Source organism: Oncorhynchus mykiss, chromosome 17, assembly GCF_013265735.2.
Source record: "Oncorhynchus mykiss isolate Arlee chromosome 17, USDA_OmykA_1.1, whole genome shotgun sequence".
In the NCBI taxonomy this organism is placed as follows: Eukaryota; Metazoa; Chordata; class Actinopteri; order Salmoniformes; family Salmonidae; genus Oncorhynchus; species Oncorhynchus mykiss.
Window position 1 is genome coordinate 34,700,799 of NC_048581.1, and position 17,587 is coordinate 34,718,385.

Genomic DNA, 17,587 nt, shown 5'->3' on the forward strand with positions numbered 1-17,587 from the left:
ACACACAGACACACGCACATAAATCAACTCAAACAGATTCAGCTCAGGGAGGCCCAGCTCATGAGGTCCATCAGCAGATTTTTATATAGAATGGAAAATGAATGTGTTAGTGCGTCGAACTGAATTGCATTTATTCGTTCTCAAATCAAACAGAATTGTTTCAAACTAAAAAAGTATCGTTCCTGTATGTGAAAGATGCACATCCCCACTATTTGCATGTCGTGCCGTGCAGGCCCGCACTGGCTGGGGTTCCTGGGAATGAAATTCCTGGCATTGCTTTGGGTTAGTCTGGCATGCAGGAACCAGGGCCTTCTCTCCACCACACCCACCTGCCTGGGACGGGCAGCTCCGGCCCGGATTCCTTCTGCTCTTTAACCCCTTTTCATAAACCCTTAGCCCCTTCCCACATAATTCACGCAGACCTGACAGGACCTGGACAGGTGGAAGTGCTATTGGAGAGGTGCTATAGGTTGCAGATTAGGAGATCTGTCTGGTCCCTTCAGTTCTGTTAAGACTCTTGAGGAAAGGGCTATGGGCAAGGGTTGGTTACCAGAGTTGAGTTGGGATTGAGGGAGGAGCACCTGGGTACACCAGCTTGGTTGTCATCGGAAACCTCTGGGCCAAGAGTGACACAGGATCAGGTGAAGAGGTCATGTGGGGCTAGGGCTCACAAGGCCACCTTGCACATCTGGAGTCAATTCACTTGAGCTTGAATCGTCATCAACAATATTGATTCACATGATCAGCAGCTTACTCTGGATTTGAGACTCCCATGCTTCCTTCTAGAACGACACTCAGTCCACTCATAACCTGGGGTTGGAGAATGACCTTGAATTTGCAACCAAGTATTTCATTCTACTCTTTACTTGATGTTGTCTATCAGAGGACCACACTGCTCTACTACACATGTCTGGAGGTGAGGACAAGCCTTGACGAAATGTAAAACACACAACACTTTTTGATTTGAAGTCCACCTTAGGCATTGTTTCTGTGGGGGAGCATTGAGTTGGCCCCCAATTTTCAGTTAGAATAATGAGCCTTTCTTCCAATTTTTCTTGGAGCTTCCCATAAACCTATCCTCCATATATTATCTTGTGTGTGTGCAGATTTTATTTGCAACTCATTTATTCAGATTATTATTACCTTTTATTATAATGGGTTTTAAGACTTTTTTTTCACTTTTTTGTTTATTTATCATTTGCCTTCACAAGGAGGCAGAGCAAATGAAGAAGTCTGATCAAACGGTCTAAAGAATTGCAGCATGCAATGTATTGCAGCATACAGGTTATCTTCAAGCAGAGCTTTCTAGTCAATCTTCCATGTTTTTCCCCAATTGGCAATCATGATGTAGCCTAACATGAGCCTTGTGTCAGGCTAGGCTACATCTTTTACATTATCTCAGGACCTCCTGTTAGACCTTGATCGTTCCCCACTCAAAACACACTTCTGAAAGCACCTACGTATATGCCCACGACAGATGAATACCTCTGTTTGTTCCGTCGCGAGGTGAGAAAGGTAGGTAGAGGTGTGTGTCAGTGACGGTCGTTGCCGTTTAAGATGAGGGAGGATGATCTTTGTTTATGAGCATTGTCTTTCAATTACAGCATAGTGGATGACTCATTCATGTTCCATTCACCCAGCTCAAAGTAACACCCAGCTCAATCTAACGTCGATAGTTTTAGGCTCATATGCTACTCACATTTTCCCTGTACCAATGAGTGAAAGTTTACAACGTAGGTGCACCGGTCGAGAGAATTTTGAGTAATCAAGGTGCGAGACAATGACTCAATACCGCCTTGCACACACTTGCCTGCATCTAGCTGACCTAGGGTGTAATCATTAGTCCAACAGTTACAAATTAGTTTCTATTGTACAAATTCATGTATGTTCATCCCGCTTCCGTTTTAAGGAATGTTTTTCAACCGAATTAGCGGGATCAATACACCCCTTATCAGACAAAGTTCACATTCATAGCAGCCACCAAAAAAATAGCATGCTCACTTTGCTTGTTGTGTATATATAATTCCTTCTTGCAACTATCAACATGCTTTCCTCCTATCACCTTTTCCTGTCGCTTGTGGACTTCAGTGCACAACACATCAGCTGTCTGACCAGGTGAAAAAACCTTTCCAAGCCAAACCTTCATATCAGGACCGCTGGCCGCGATACACAGCCTACATCGTTGTCCCGTCATAGTCAACATAGCTACTAGAACTAACGTGTTAGTAAACTGGCTACAATCATGCAGTACAACGTACAGTCAGAAAGCAGTTTAGCAGTTACACTGGTGGGCCCCGGTGGCAATAAATTAATAAAACCAAAATCTTGACTTGGAAGAGTTCCAGTGTTGGATAGCCAGCAAGCTAACATGGCATCCCTCTCTGTTTGAGTAGGCTAAACTAGCTAGCTACATTCGATAGCTAAGTGAAAGTTTAAAAATAAACATACAACCATATATATCTCACTCTTGCTTCTCCTTAATTTTGGAAGAAATTTATATTCAAAACTGTTCAGCTGTCTTTCCACTCACCACATTTTAGGCACTTCTGTGCTAGCTAGCTGTAGTTTATTTTTTCAGTACTAGTGTCATTCTCTGGTCCTTTCATTTGGTGGACAACATGTTAGTTCATGCTGCAAGAGCTCTGATAGGTTGGAGGTCGTCCTCAGGAAGTTGTCACAATGACTGTGTAAGTCTATGGAAGGGGGTGAGAACCATGAGCCTCCTAGGTTTTGTATTAAGTCATTGTATCAAGAGGAGGATGGAAGCTACACCATGGTACTACACTACAGAGTGCTGTTGAGGCTACTGTAGACCTTCACTGCAAGATGGTGTGTTTTAATCAATTATTTGGTGAGGTGAATATATTTAGTATAGTTTTATTTCTATTAAATTCACTGAGGAGGATGGTGCTCCACTGAGGAGCTGTGTGTGTAAAATGGAGGCATTAGAGAACATTCAGGCTTTATTGACCCAGTACAGCATCCTCTGTATTTCCATAGAAGATGGGCGTTTTCTTTGCCTTGTGATGGGAGAAGATTGCACTTCAGCTGCAGTACGATTTTCGCCATGTTCCGATTCTCTGCCTTTCTATCTGAAGTTGTCACTTGCTTGTTGAATTGGTGTTTGTCATGGGCTCGAATTGGTTTCCACCGTATTTTTTGCTCCAATGAAGTATCAAGCGTGTGTAAAGCTGTCATCAAGGAAAATTATGGCTACTTTGATGAATCTCAAATATATTTTGATTTTAACACTTTTTTGGTTATTACATGATTCCATATGCGTTATTTCATAGTTTTGATGTCTTCATTGTTATTGTACAATGTGGAAAATAGTCAAAACAAAGAAAAACCCTTGAATGAGTAGGTGTGTAAACTACTGGTACTGTATGTATTTTGGAGTTTGTATTTAGTTTTTTATTTTATTTTAATTGTTGGAAATAAATGACTGTTAACAGCAGGAAATCAGCTCCAAGTGATTTTAATTTAGGTAATCTGTTTCACAGTATTCCCATGCCTAATAGAGAGATGTGTGTAATTGCATACAAATGTAAGCAAGGTTTGACATTTATTGTTTTAGTCAAATACATCTATTTGGGCTTCTTGCGGTCATTTTGCTCTCTCCAAATAATTAGTAATCATGTTGAAAAAATCCCTGCTGTAGGTTATAATCCCCTCATTACTTACCTCCCTTTCATTTAGCTTTTCACGCTATCTGCGCCTTTTTGCTTTTATTCACTCTGCACCATTTTTACCGATCAGTTTACTATTTTATGCAGTCTCTCCCTTAAAATGAAATGGCATATTCCTAAAAAATAGTTTTACTTTCTATTTCTAAGGTCTCCATCTTTTCACTATCTGACCTCAGAAAACACCCTCTCTCGCTCACACTCAATCTCTCCCTTTGTAACTCTCTCTGCCTCTGAAGAGCTGCCAAGTTGAGTAGAGACCGTGCCCTCTCTAAGAGGAGGAGGGGAGTAGAGACTCAGAGCTTGCTTAGTCATGCTCTGATAGGAGGCCTCGGCTGGCGAGGCGAACTGAGGAGACCGGAGTGTCTATGCTGTGCTCTCGTCACTGGGCTCAGTCAGTTACCAGGGACACAGAGTTAGAGGCAGTAGTCCCACTCCATGAGCTACAACCGCAAACGTATGCTTATTCCAACCTAAACTCAAGTAGCCTAATTGTGTACTTTTTCCCTAACGTATTTGAACCATTACCAGCCATAAAGTTAAGATTGATGTGTTGTCTTGTACCAACTCGATGGATGATGGTTAGGAGATGCAGGACCAAAAGGTAGGCCTCAACATTAGAGTAATGTGTCTTTATAGTTATGTTCGTAGCGACAACCCTTCATCGCTGGTCATCTCTTTTTCTAGCCATGTTTGTCACTGTTTGAGTGACTGCATGAAGTGGGCACAAGTTTGTCAGTAGTCAACCCAAAATTAGTTTGGGATAATGATAACTTAATAGCAATTTCCTGCTGGAAATATATGAATTGACTTGGAAAATAGCTTTCATCAATAATCATGTAGCCTATGTCTAGTGTTTGATTTAAATCCAACCATGGGCTGTGTTCAAGGAGTTTAGGTCTATGTTATGATGTGCATGTTCTGCAAGAACTCCTCGTGTAGGTCACAGTGACTTGTGACTGTTATGATGGAGTGCACTTGACTGGAATGCAGATGGGCCTATCCAGAGTAAGAATGTATTTGAGTAGACTAGGTACTGGTGAACACAGCACTCTGAATTTGCATTTCATCAGGTAGGCCTAATACTCGTTGGCTGTATTGGAATTTGCAAATGCATATCTAGAGGGCTTTTCCAAAGGGGAGCCACACTACAAGCCTATTTGTCTTTTTTATTCATTACATTATATTCCACCGCATCCTATCCAACCAAAAGAGAGTGGAGTCTAGCCTACTTTCAGTAAAAAGTTGACTTATTGTATTCTGTCTGTTTTCGAGTGGTCCAAATGAGAAATCCCCATTTTTATTTTACATTTTTACAAAGGGTATTTTATTTATTTATATATATAACTAAATACTCTTTGTATTCACACTGCCCTTGCCTTTGAATGAGGACTCAACTCTCTCGCCAGTTCACTTCACCTATTTTGTGGTCCGAGTCCTCTTTATTCACATTTGCCAAGTTCAGAAAGGATCCAAAAGCTTTTTCCAACATTCCCTGAATGCACTCTGTGTTTTTACAAAGTGCAGGACAAGCCATCCCATCAGAATTTATCAGACCGCTATAAATACCTACTTACAGTGGTGGGGGAAAAGTACCAAATTATCATACTTGAGTAAAAGTAAAGAAACCTTATTAATAGAAAAACACTCAAGTAAAAGTCAGTCACCCAGTAAAACACTATTTGAGTAAAATTATTTTGTTTTAAATATACGTAAGTATCAAAAGTAAATGTAATTGCTAAAATATACTTAAGTATTATAAATAATTTCAAATTCCTGCAAACCAGAAGACACAATAAAAAAATAAAAAATAGTAAATCATTTTTTTTCTATATATACACAGTTGAAGTCGGAAGTTTACATGCACCAAATACATTTCAACTCAGTTTTTCACAATTCCTGAAATTTAATCCGAATAACAATTCCCTGTTATAGGTCAGTTAACATCACCACTTTATTTTAAGAATGTGAAATGTCAGAATAATAGTAGAGTGAATTATTTATTTCAGCTTTTATTTCTTTCATCACATTCCCAGTGGGTCAGAAGTTTACATACACTCAATTAGTATTTGGTAGCATTGCCTTTAAATTGATTTAATTTGGGTCAAACGTTTCGGGTAGCCTTCCACAAGCATCCCACAATAAGTTGGGTGAATTTTGGCCTGTTCCTCCTGACAGAGCTGGTGTAACTGAGTTTGGTTTGTAAGCCTCCTTGCTCGCACATGCTTTTTCAGTTCTGCCCACAAATTTTCTATAGGATTAAGGTCAGGGCTTTGTGATGACCACTCCAATACTTTGACTTTGTTGTCCTTAAGCCATTTTGCCACAACTTTGGAAGTATGCTTGGGGTCATTGTCCATTTGGAAGTCCCATTTGCGACCAAGCTTTAACTTCCTGACTGATGTCTTGAGATGTTGTTTCAATATATCCACATAATTCTCCTACCTCATGATGATATCTATTTTGTGAAGTGCACCAATGCCTCCTACAGCAAATCACCCCCACAACATGACGCTGCCACCCCGTGCTTCACGGTTGGGATGGTGTTCTTAGGCTTGCAAGCATCCCCCTTTTTTCTCCGAATATAACGATAGTCATTATGGCCAAACAGTTCTATTTTTGTTTCATCAAACCAGAAGACATTTCTCCAAAAAGTACGATCTTTGTCCCCATGTGCAGTTGCAAATTGTAGTCTGACTTTTTTGTGGCGGTTTTGGAGCAGTGGCTTCTTCCTTGCTGAGCGGCCTTTCAGGTTATGTCGATTTAGGACTCGTTTTACTGTTGGTATAGATACTTTTGTACCCGTTTCCTCCAGAATCTTCACAAGGTCCTTTGCGGTTGTTCTGGGATTGATTTGCACCTTTCGCACCAATGTGCGTTCATCTCTAGGAGACAGAGCGCGTCTCCTTCCTGAGCGGTATGACGGCTGCGTAGTCCCATGGTGTTTATACTTGTATACTATTGTTTGTACAGATGAACGTGGTACTTTCAGGCGTTTGGAAATTTCTCCCAATGATGAACCAGAGTTGTGGAGGTCTACAATTATTTTTCTGAGGTCTTGGCTGAGTTCTTTTGATTTTTCCCGTGATGTCAAGCAAAGAGGCACTGAGTTTGAAGGTAGACCTTGAAATAAGTCTACAGGTACACCTCCAATTGACTCAAATTATTTCAATTAGCCTAAATCCATGACATAATATTCTGGAATTTTCCAAGCTGTTTAAAGGCACAGTCAACTTAGTGTATGTAAACTTCTGACCCACTGAAATTGTGATACAGTGAAATAATCTTACTTTAAACAATTGTTGGAAAAATTACTTGTCATGCATAAAGTATATGTCCTAACCGACTTGCCAAAACGATAGTTTGTTAACAAATAACTTGTGGAGTGGTTGAAAAGCGAGTTTTAATGACTCCAACCTAGTTGTGTGTGTGTATATATGTAACTTTGTTAAAACAATTCAAAATAAGTTTCTATTGACTCTACAGATACCCTAAAATGTAATCCAACTATAATTTTTCATACGGAAAGTAGTATGTTCAATAGGAAACCGATATTAGCAGGTGTGTCTTGTCTTCCTCGTGCGACCAAACATGAATTTCCAATAGTGTGTCCCAGTACTAAAACTCAAGAAACAAGCCTGAAACCTTGAACACGGTGCTGGCACCATGTGGAAGCCATAGGAATTGCATTCTGGGAGCTAGATTTAATTATTTCTCTATACTTTCCATTGTAATAGTATAGGCTCTCTCTCAAATAAATTCTGGTTAGTTTTTCTATGGATTTTCTCCTACCATATCTTTTGTGTTATAGTCTCCAACATTTTTTCTTTCCAATGGTACCAATTATATGCATATCTGGCTTCAGGGCCTGAGCAACAGGCAGTTTACTTTGGGCACGTCAGTCAGGTGGAAATTGAGAAAAAAGGACCCTAGCCTGAAGTGTCAGAACCCACATTTATTAAAATAAGTTTTCTCTGCAAATAAGTTTCCTTCCCACTCTTATGTAGGTTTCATAACAGCAAGGAAATAACACTGTCACAACAGGTCTAACTAAATATGTGTCATGACAGTTTTATGTCAGCTGTTAGGACATGATATGGTTATGACCTTGCAGGTCAAGTAAAGGTTACTTCATCTTCTTTCTTTTGTGGCACATTTGTCTTATGGCAGGGGAAATGGTGTTGCAGTAGTCTAGTGTGTGGTGCGGAAATAATGGCAAGCAAACTTGGGGAGCTTTGTTCACATTGCTCTAAAAAAGAGAACCGGACCGCGGAATTCAAGCAAACCGAATTCAGACAACCTCTAGCGATGGTCTCAGTTTGGTTTGTTTCGGGGACTCTTTTGAGGGGTCCGAGTTACTTTGGAGTGTTCACACGGCACAACAAATTAAGCAAACCGCACTGAGTTCACAAAAATTGTCTGAAAAAGGACTCAGTGGGAAACTATACTACACTAGAAAATATCTCGCCAGTCGCAGCCCAAGGTTTTTTTGAACATGGACGTCACTCCGTCTAGTTTTGATTTTACATTTGATTGAGTTGTCAACTAACGTGAAATCAACAAACATTTGAACTGTTATTGCATTTAGGTTCAAAGTTGGGTATAAAAATTTCAAAATGTCTCTAAATTCCCTTACGTTGATTACTTTTCCCACGTTGATTCTATTCCATGGAAACACCATTTATTCAACCAGTTTGGGCCCAGCTGGAATCTATACTGAACTAGTAGCTTAGCCACATTTCTCTTAGTTTCTGTGTGAAGGTGCTGAGCCAGATGCATCTCAAGCTTTTTAACACTTGATTTTAAAAAAAGTGTAATGATAATCAACTCAACCTATACTGAACTAATACATGTTTACCACGTATTCTACTGATCCAACCTTTTTTTTAACAGCTGATTTAAAAAAATAAAATAATAATCAACTCATTCTGAACTAATACACATCTCTCTCTGTGAAGGTGCTGAGCCAGGTACATCCCAAACTGTCGTCCCAGGAGGATGCACTGCAGTACATCGAGGAGCTGATCCTACTGCTGCTCAGCATGCTCTGCCAGGCACAGCCACGCAGCGTGCAGGACGTGGAGGTAAGGATCTCCGTCAATAGCGCAACAGTGTCTGGACCAAAAACCTTGTTGACCCCTTTTTTACAGAGTGTAAAAATAGTTTTTTTTTTTTTTTTACACACTTCCAAAGCAATAACAGGAGCTTTGGACAAACAGGTCCTTTACGTAGAGAAATAGGAGTGTTTGCTCAGTGTTGTTTTGCCCTCAAATGTGATCTTTTACTGAAGCTTAGGTCAAGGTGATAACACATTTCAATCACAATTAAGTTGAATCGTTGTGATTAGACAACACAATCTTTATTATTAACAGATCATGTTTGGAAGCAGAAAAACAGTGAGCAGACCTTCCCTTTTGGAGTCCCTCATGGAATCAACAACGAACTGTGGCGAGGTAGAAGTTGCCTATAAATCACAGGTCTAGGATCAGACGACTGTTCCCCTGATCCTCTCATTTAAACATCGTCAGGGAAATAAACTGACCCTTGACCAGTGATGCGGGCTACTTCTACTTAAAGGGGCAATCAGCATTTGCTACACTGAACAAAAATATAAACGCAACATGTAAAGTGTTTGTCCCATGTTTCATGAGCTGAAATAAAAGATCCCAGACATTTTCCCTATGCAAAAAAGCGTATTTCTCTCAAATTCTGTGCAAAAAATGTGTTTACATCCCCGTCAGTGAACATTTCTCCTTTTGTCAAGATAATCCATCCACCTGACAGGTGAGGCATATCAAGAAGCTGATTAAACCGCATGATCATTACTCAGGTGCATCTTGTGCTGGGGACAATAAAAAGTCACTCAGAAATGTGCACTTTTGTCACACAACACAATGCCATAGATGTCTCAAATTTTGAGGAAGCGTACAATTGGCATTCTAACTGCAGGAATGTCCACCAGAGATTTTGCCAGGGAATTGAATGCTCATTTCTCTACCGTAAGCCGCCCCTGATGTCGTTTTAGAGATATTGGCAGTACGGCCGACCGGCCTCACAACCGCAGACCACGTGTAACCACGCCAGCCCAGGACCTCCATATCTGGCTTCTTCAGCTGCGGGATGGTCTGAAACCAGCCACCCGCACAGCAGATGAAACTTTGGGTTTGCACAACTGGAGAATTTCTGCACAAACGGTCAGAAAACATCTCCGGGAAGCTCATCTGCATGGTCGCTGTCTTCACCAGGGTGACACAATTGCAATGAACACAATTGCATTTTATCGATAGCAATTTGAATGCACAGAGAAAACCGTGTGAAACCGCCACCCTCTGTAGCGCTTTATGGTCGGATGCCGAGCAGTTGCCATACCAGGCAGTGATTTAACCAGTCATGCTCTCTGGTGCAGCTGTAGAACCTTTTGAGGTTCTGAGGACCCGTGCCAAATCTTTTTTTTCCTGAGGGGGAATAGGTGTTGTCGTGCCCTCTTCATGACAGCGTGGCAGATGGTTTTGTTGCCTACTCTTACCACCTGAGGGCGGCCCGTCGGGAAGTCCAGGATCCAGTTGCAGAGGGTGTTTTAGTCCCAGGGTCCTTAGCTTAGTGATGAGCTTTGTGTGCACTATGGTATTGAACGCTGAGTTATAGTCAATGAACAGCATTCTCACATAGGTGTTCCGTTTGTCCAGGTGGGAAAGGGCAGTGTGGAGTGCTTTCAACATGATAATCCACGGCCCCATGTCGTAAGGATCTGAACACAATTCCTGGATGCTGAGCATGTCCCAGTTTTTCCATGGCCTGAATACAAGACATGTCACCCATTGAGCACGTTTGGGATGCTCTGAATTAACGTGTACGACAGTGTGTTCCAGTTCCCGCAAATATCAAAAAACTTTGCACAGCCGTTGAAGAGGAGTGGACATCATTCCACAGGCCACAATCAACAGCCTGATAAACTCTGCGAAGGAGATGTGTCGCGCTGCATGAGACAAATGGTGGTCACACCAGATACTGACAGGTTTTCTGATCCATGCCCCTTCTTTTTTTTAAAAGGCATCTTTAACCAACCGATGCATACAGTAGGGCAAAAAAGTATTTAGTCAGCCACCAATTGTGCAAGTTCTCCCACTTAAAAAGATGAGAGGCCTGTAATTTTCATCATAGGTACACTTCAACTATGACAGACAAAATGAGAAAAACAAATCCAGAAAATCACATTGTAGGATTTTTTAAATGAATTTATTTTTCAAATTATGTTGGAAAATAAGTATTTGGTCAATAACAAAAGTTTATCTCAATACTTTGTTATATACCCTTTGTTGGCAATGACAGAGGTCAAACATTTTCTGTAAGTCTTCACAAGGTTTTCACACACTTGCTGGTATTTTGGCCCATTCCTCCATGCAGATCTCCTCTAGAGCAGTGATGTTTTGGGGCTGTTGCTGGGCAACACGGACTATCAACTCCCTCCAAAGATTTTCTATGGGGTTGAGATCTGGAGACTGGCTAGGCCACTCCAGGACCTTGAAATGCTTCTTACGAAGCCACTCCTTCGTTGCCCGGGTGGTGTGTTTGGGATTATTGTCATGCTGAAGGACCAAGCCACGTTTAATCTTCAATGCCCTTGCTGATGGAAGGAGGTTTTCACTCAAAATCACACAATACATGGCCCCATTCATTCTTTCCTTTACACGGATCAGTCGTCCTGGTCCCTTTGCAGAAAAACAGCCCCAAAGCATGATGTTTCCACCCCCATGCTTCACAGTAGGTATGGTGTTCTTTGGATCCAACTCAGCATTCTTTGTCATCCAAACACGACGAGTTGAGTTTTTACCAAAAAGTTCTATTTTGGTTTCATCTGACCATATGACATTCTCCCAATCCTCTTCTGGATCATCCAAATTCTCTCTAGCAAACTTCAGACGGTACTGGACATGTGTCCCCCTGCTTAAGCCAGTACGTCTGGCACTGCAGGATTTGAGTCCCTGGCGGCGTAGTGTGTTACTGATGGTAGGCTTTGTTACTTTGGTCCCAGCTCTCTGCAGGTCATTCACTAGGTCCCCCCGTGTGGTTCTGGGATTTTTGCTCACCGTTCTTGTGATCATTTTGACCCCACGGGGTGAGATCTTGCGTGGAGCCCCAGATCGAGGGAGATTATTAGTGGTCTTGTATGTCTTCCATTTCCTAATAATTGCTCCCACAGTTGATTTCTTCAAACCAAGCTGCTTACCTATTGCAGATTCAGTCTTCCCAGCCTGGTGCAGGTCTACAATTTTGTTTCTGGTGTCCTTTGACAGCTCTTTGGTTTTGGCCATAGTGGAGTTTGGAGTGTGACTGTTTGAGGTTGTGGACAGGTGTCTTTTTTATACTGATAACAAGTTCAAACAGGTGCCATTAATACAGGTAACGATTGGAGGACAGAGGAGCCTCTTAAAGAAGAAGTTGCAGGTCTGTGAGAGCCAGAAATCTTTCTTGTTTATAGGTGACCAAATACTTAATTTCCACCGTAATTTGCAAATAAATTCATTAAAAATCATACAATGTGATTTTCTAGATTTTTTTTCTTTCTCATTTTGTCTGTCATAGTTGAAGTGTACCTATGATGAAAATTACAGGCCTCGTCCTTTTAAGTGGGATAACTTGCACAATTGGTGGCTGACTAAATACTCTTTGCCCCACTGTATCTGTATTCCCAGTCATGTGAACTCTTTAGATTAGGGCCTAATTAATTTAAATTGGCTGATTTCCTTTTATGAACTGTAAAATCGTATAAATTGTCGAAAGTTAGGTGTTTTATATTTGGTTTCAGTATACATCAATTTTGGGACTTAAATTAACGATTTGTACGTATTGATTCTTGAAGAAAATAATTTATAAATGCTTCATGAGCTTAATTCAACTGTCCTACCCCATCAGAAGCCAAAATATAAGCTTGTTTTACTCCAATGTTTGTAAACAAACACTATAGAGCCTCAAGACATGGTTAAAACTATAATGTTGATATGGACGGCCAGTCCTTGCATCCATAGCACTGTCTGAATTTGGTTGGTTACATTTCTCTTTCTACTGCTGATTGCTGCTTTAATGTCTCTCACAGTCACAGCATAGCATTCCGCTTCATTTTATTCTGTTTATTCTGTTAGCACACTTTTTATTGACAGCTGGTGAAGTCAGGGTTGCAGTAAAAGAGGATGTTGATTTTATGTGCCCACCCAAAAAGGGGAAATTATCAGTGTTTGTGAAGTGAATTTCTTTTAAGCTCAAGTCATGGTTTACTTTAGACGGTTTGTTTTGCACTGAGATAAAACTCAGTTTTCATTTGTATTCTTACAAATCCAATCCATTTACAAAGTGACCGGTAGAAAAGTTAAGCTATTTACGGACATGTATTTTGACTTATATTGCTTTGACAATCATTTGAACAGAACTCACAACATTCTCATATCTTGTTTTATTTTATGCCATTGAACAGTAGAACGTTTTCTTGCGCATCACACTATGTTGCTTTTCTACAATGATAACTGACATGAGCTAATACAGAAAACATCTGAAATCTTGCTTTGTTCTGTCCATGTTTTTAGATGGCCAACCTGTTTTCACCTCTTGTTTTTGTTTTGTCCACCTTGACTCATTTTTTGCTAGCAGACGGATCACGTGAAATCCGCAGGTGCTTTTTACGGTCCATGGCCCTAGCCATGGGGCATGGTAAAGTCAAACCATGGATATGTGGTCTCTTTGTACCATGTTTACTCCTCCCTTAGTTCTGTGCTCTCTCTTTCTGTTGACCTCTCCCTGTGACCCTGTCTGTATGAACTTTAACCCTTGACCTGCCTGGGTTGGTGACTGACCACACTCATTTGTGCTTGTGTATATTGTAATTTGTGACCCATTTGAATCCAACGGATTGCGTGAAATTTGTATTGTTTGTGTACTATGTATGTACCCTACATAAGGACTACATAACACATTCATAAAGAGCTCCTTAATACCTTTTTGTAAGCACAATATAAATGTTTGATTCCCGCAAATATACAACACAAACATTTTATAAATGCCTAGGCCTCAGAAAGCCTATGTCAACTTGAAGTTGTTGACATAAGCGCTTATGACTTTTTATATAGTGCTTATGAAGATGTCCTCTGTTAACTGGATGTATTTTGTAGTTCTCACCCTTTGTTTTTAAAGAGTTAAATTAACTCTTTACCTAACTCATACGTCAAGGGAGGGACGTCCTGGTAGTGCCTGCAGCAGAAGTGTGACATGACACTTGACATGTACATGTCATGCACCCGCCCTCCCATTGACATAACCTAACCTTTTTTAAGGGAAAAGTCCCATGTGAAACGTCTGCGACACTAAAACAATGGTGAATGCATGGAAATGCTTATGTCAAGTGTCATAGGGCAGTTTGAAGGAGGAGAAGTCATGTTTACCCCCAGTGAACGAAGACATGTTTGCTTTGCCTATTGATGCAGCATCAACAGAGGACCAGGAAATATGTAATTCAAGTAAATAAGAGATAAGGCCGGACTGCAGCCCAAATGGCACCCTATTCCCTACGTAGTCCACTACGTTTGACAAGGGCCCATAGGGCTCTGGTCAAAAGTATTGCACTATTGAAGGGCTCTCAATCTCCCTCACACTTCCCTCCTTTCCTCCCCTCAGGAGCGAGTGCAGAAGAGTTTCCCTCACCCTATCGATAAGTGGGCTATCGCCGACGCGCAGGCAGCCATCGAAAAGAGGAAGAGGAGGAATCCTTTGGCCCTGCCAGTGGATAAGATCCACCCGCTGCTCAAGGTAACCCATAATCCCAAATGTCTCTGGGTCATGTTCAGTAGGGCAAAGCAATTTGAAATGGAAAGCGAAAATGAACGTGTCTTACTGGACACTTTCAGCAGGATCTGACATTGCTGATGGCCCGCTGGCCAGTAAAAACATGTTGAGGCAGTATCTTCTTTATTGTTGTTCCAGTTTACCTGCTGTGTCAGTCTGCTATTGAAAACCATTGAAAACTACACTCTGAAAAGTCATGTTATTTGTATTTGAGCAAAATGATTGGCCGTTAATTCAACCACGCTCCTCGCAAGTCAGAACTTCTTGAGCGCTCGCACTACATGACTTGATGCCTTCACACGGCATATATGAGCTGTCCAGAGTAGAAAGAAGGGCTCATAAATCTACTCCCTAAGCTTATTTATTTTAGGGAAAGGGGTTTACAAAAGTAAAACTTCAATAGTGAACATACTAGCAAAAATAATACAATGTCTACATTGCCAAATTATATTAGTTTTTTAATACAGTATTACCATAATAACCAAATGTAGCCTATTACGAACTGAATATATACATACCAAGCATATCAACCTAGGCCTTGCATGACCCTAATGCTTTTACAAAGAAAAGGTTAACGTTGGTTTCAGGTAGTTTGTAGCTGTTTCAAAACGTTTTGCGCCTAGTGAACATGACCCTGGTGGCTAGACCAATCATAATGAAGGTCAGGATGTAGCCTAGGTCTTTAGCGCCAAGTACATTCGTCAGGCTGTGAAAATGCTGGGTGTATTCAGTGATGTACAGTGCCTTCAGAAAGTATTCACACTCCTTGACTTTATTTTCCCCAAAACATTTTTCATTCGTTGTCAAGGATCTACACAAAATACTCATGTCAAAGTTTAAAATTATTTTTGTAAAAATCAAATACTCATGTCAAAGTTAAAAAAAAGAAGTCTAATCATATCTTGATTTAGATAAGTATTCAACCCCCTGAGTCAATACTTGTTAGAATCACCTTTGGCAGCGATTACAGCGGTGAGTCTTTCTGGGTAAGTCTCTAAGAGCTTTGCACATCTGGATTGTACAATATTTTCACATTACTCAAAAAATTCTCCAAGCTCTGTCAAGTTGGTTGTTGATCATTGCTAGACAGACATTTTCAAGTCTTGTCAAAATCGTCTTGAAAATCGGTCTGTAACTAGGCCACTCGGGGACATGCAATGTTGTCTTGCTAAGCAGCTTCAGTGTATATATGGCCTTATGAAAGGTGAATTTGTGTCCCAGTGTCTGTTGGAAAGCAGACTGAAGCAAGTTTTCTTCTAGGATTTTGCCTGGGCTTAGCTAAATTCCTATACTCTTTTTATCCCCAAAAATCTCCCAAGTCCTTGCCGGAGATGAGCATATCCGTAATCTGATGCAGCCACCACCGTGCTTGAAAATATGGAGAGTGGTACTTAGTGATGTGTTGGATTCGCCCAAAACATAACGCTTTGTATTCAGGACATAAAGTTAATTTCTTTGCAACATTGTGTGCAGTATTACTTTAGTGCCTTACTGTAAACCGGATGCATGTTTTTGAACATTTATATTCTGTACAGGCTTCCTTTTCGCTCTGTCATTTGGGTTAGTATTGTGGAGTAACTACAATGTTGATCCATCCTCAGTTATCTCCTATTACAGACATTAAACTCTTAACTGTTTTAAAATCACCTTTGGCCTCATGGTGAAATCCCTGAGCGGTTTCCCTCCTCTCCGGCAACTGAGTTAGGAAGGGTGCCTCTATCTTTGAAGTGACTGTGTGTATTGATACACCATCCTAGGTGTAATTAATAACTTCACCATTCTCATAGGGATATTCAATGTCTGCTTTATATTTTTATTTGACCCGTCTACCAATAGGTTCCCTTTGCGAACCATTGGAAAACCTAGCTGGTCTTTGTGGTTGAATCTGTGATTGAAATTCACTGCTCGACTGGGGGACCTTACTAATTGTATGTGTGGGGACAGAGATGGGGTAGTCATTTCAAAATCATATTAAACACTATTATTGCACGCAGTGAGTCCATGCAATTTATTATGTAACTTGTTAAGCACATTTTTACTTATTTAAGCTTGCCATAACAAAAAGGTTAAATACTTATTGACTCAAGGCATTACAGCTTTACATTTTTAAAAATGAATATGTAAACATTTCTAAAAACGTAATTCCACTTTGATGTTATGGGGTGTTGTGTATTGATCAGTGACACAATCAAAATTCCACAAAATTTGTAAAAAGTCAAGGGGTGTGAGTACTTTCTGAGGGCACAGTAAAAAGTCCTGAATGTTGCAAACAGGACTGTCTGTCAAGTATTCATGTATTCATCCGTTCTAGCTGTTCTACACAATATATCTGAAAGTGTTGTAATGTTACATCCTCCTGAACAGAGCCCAGTTACTGATATCTTTAAAAACATGTGTTTCACCTTTATTTAACCAGGTAGGCCAGTTGAGAACAAGTTCTCATTTACAACTGTGACCTGGCCAAGATAAAGCAAAGCAGTGCGACACAAACAACAACACAGAGTTACACATGGAATAAACAAACTTAGTCAATAACACAATAGAAAAGTATATATGCAGTGTGTGCAAATGAGGTAAGATTCGTGAGGTATGGCAATAAATAGGCCATAGTGGAGAAATATTTACAATTTAGCAATTAAACACTTGAGTGATAGATGTGCAGAAGATGAATGTGCAAGTAGAGATACTGGGGTGCAAAGGAGCAAAAATGTATAAATAACAATATGGGGATGAGGTAGTTAGGTGGGCTATTTACAGGTGGGCTATGTACAGGTGCAATGATCTGTAAGCTGCTCTGACAGCTGACACTTAAAGTTAGTGAGGGAGATATACGTCTCCAGCTTCAGTGACTTTTGCAATTCGTTCCAGTCATTGGCAGCAGAGAACTGGAAGGAAAGGCGGCCAAAGGAGGAATTGTGCTCTCCACTTCAGAAAAAAATGTTATGAAACAGACAAAGTATTGATTGAACCGCTTTTAACGTGACTCAATAAACAAAATAGATATTTTGTGTGTTCTTTGTCAAAAATGTTTTCTGTTTCGGTGCCTACTGAACACAGCTCGAGGAGCGATA

General features: G+C 40.5%; 1 protein-coding gene across 4 annotated transcripts in view; it reads left to right on the forward strand.

Moving 5' to 3' along the window:
• LOC110493792 (son of sevenless homolog 1) overlaps positions 1 to 17,587 on the forward strand; it is a 74,429-nt gene that overhangs the window by 5,402 nt on the left and 51,440 nt on the right. For all 4 annotated transcript variants that reach the window (XM_036949776.1, XM_036949777.1, XM_036949778.1 and 1 more), the window contains exons 2-3: positions 8,645 to 8,770; positions 14,349 to 14,480. In XM_036949776.1, coding sequence (XP_036805671.1) covers positions 8,645 to 8,770; positions 14,349 to 14,480 — 258 coding nt within the window. The remainder of the gene's footprint in view (positions 1 to 8,644; positions 8,771 to 14,348; positions 14,481 to 17,587) is intronic.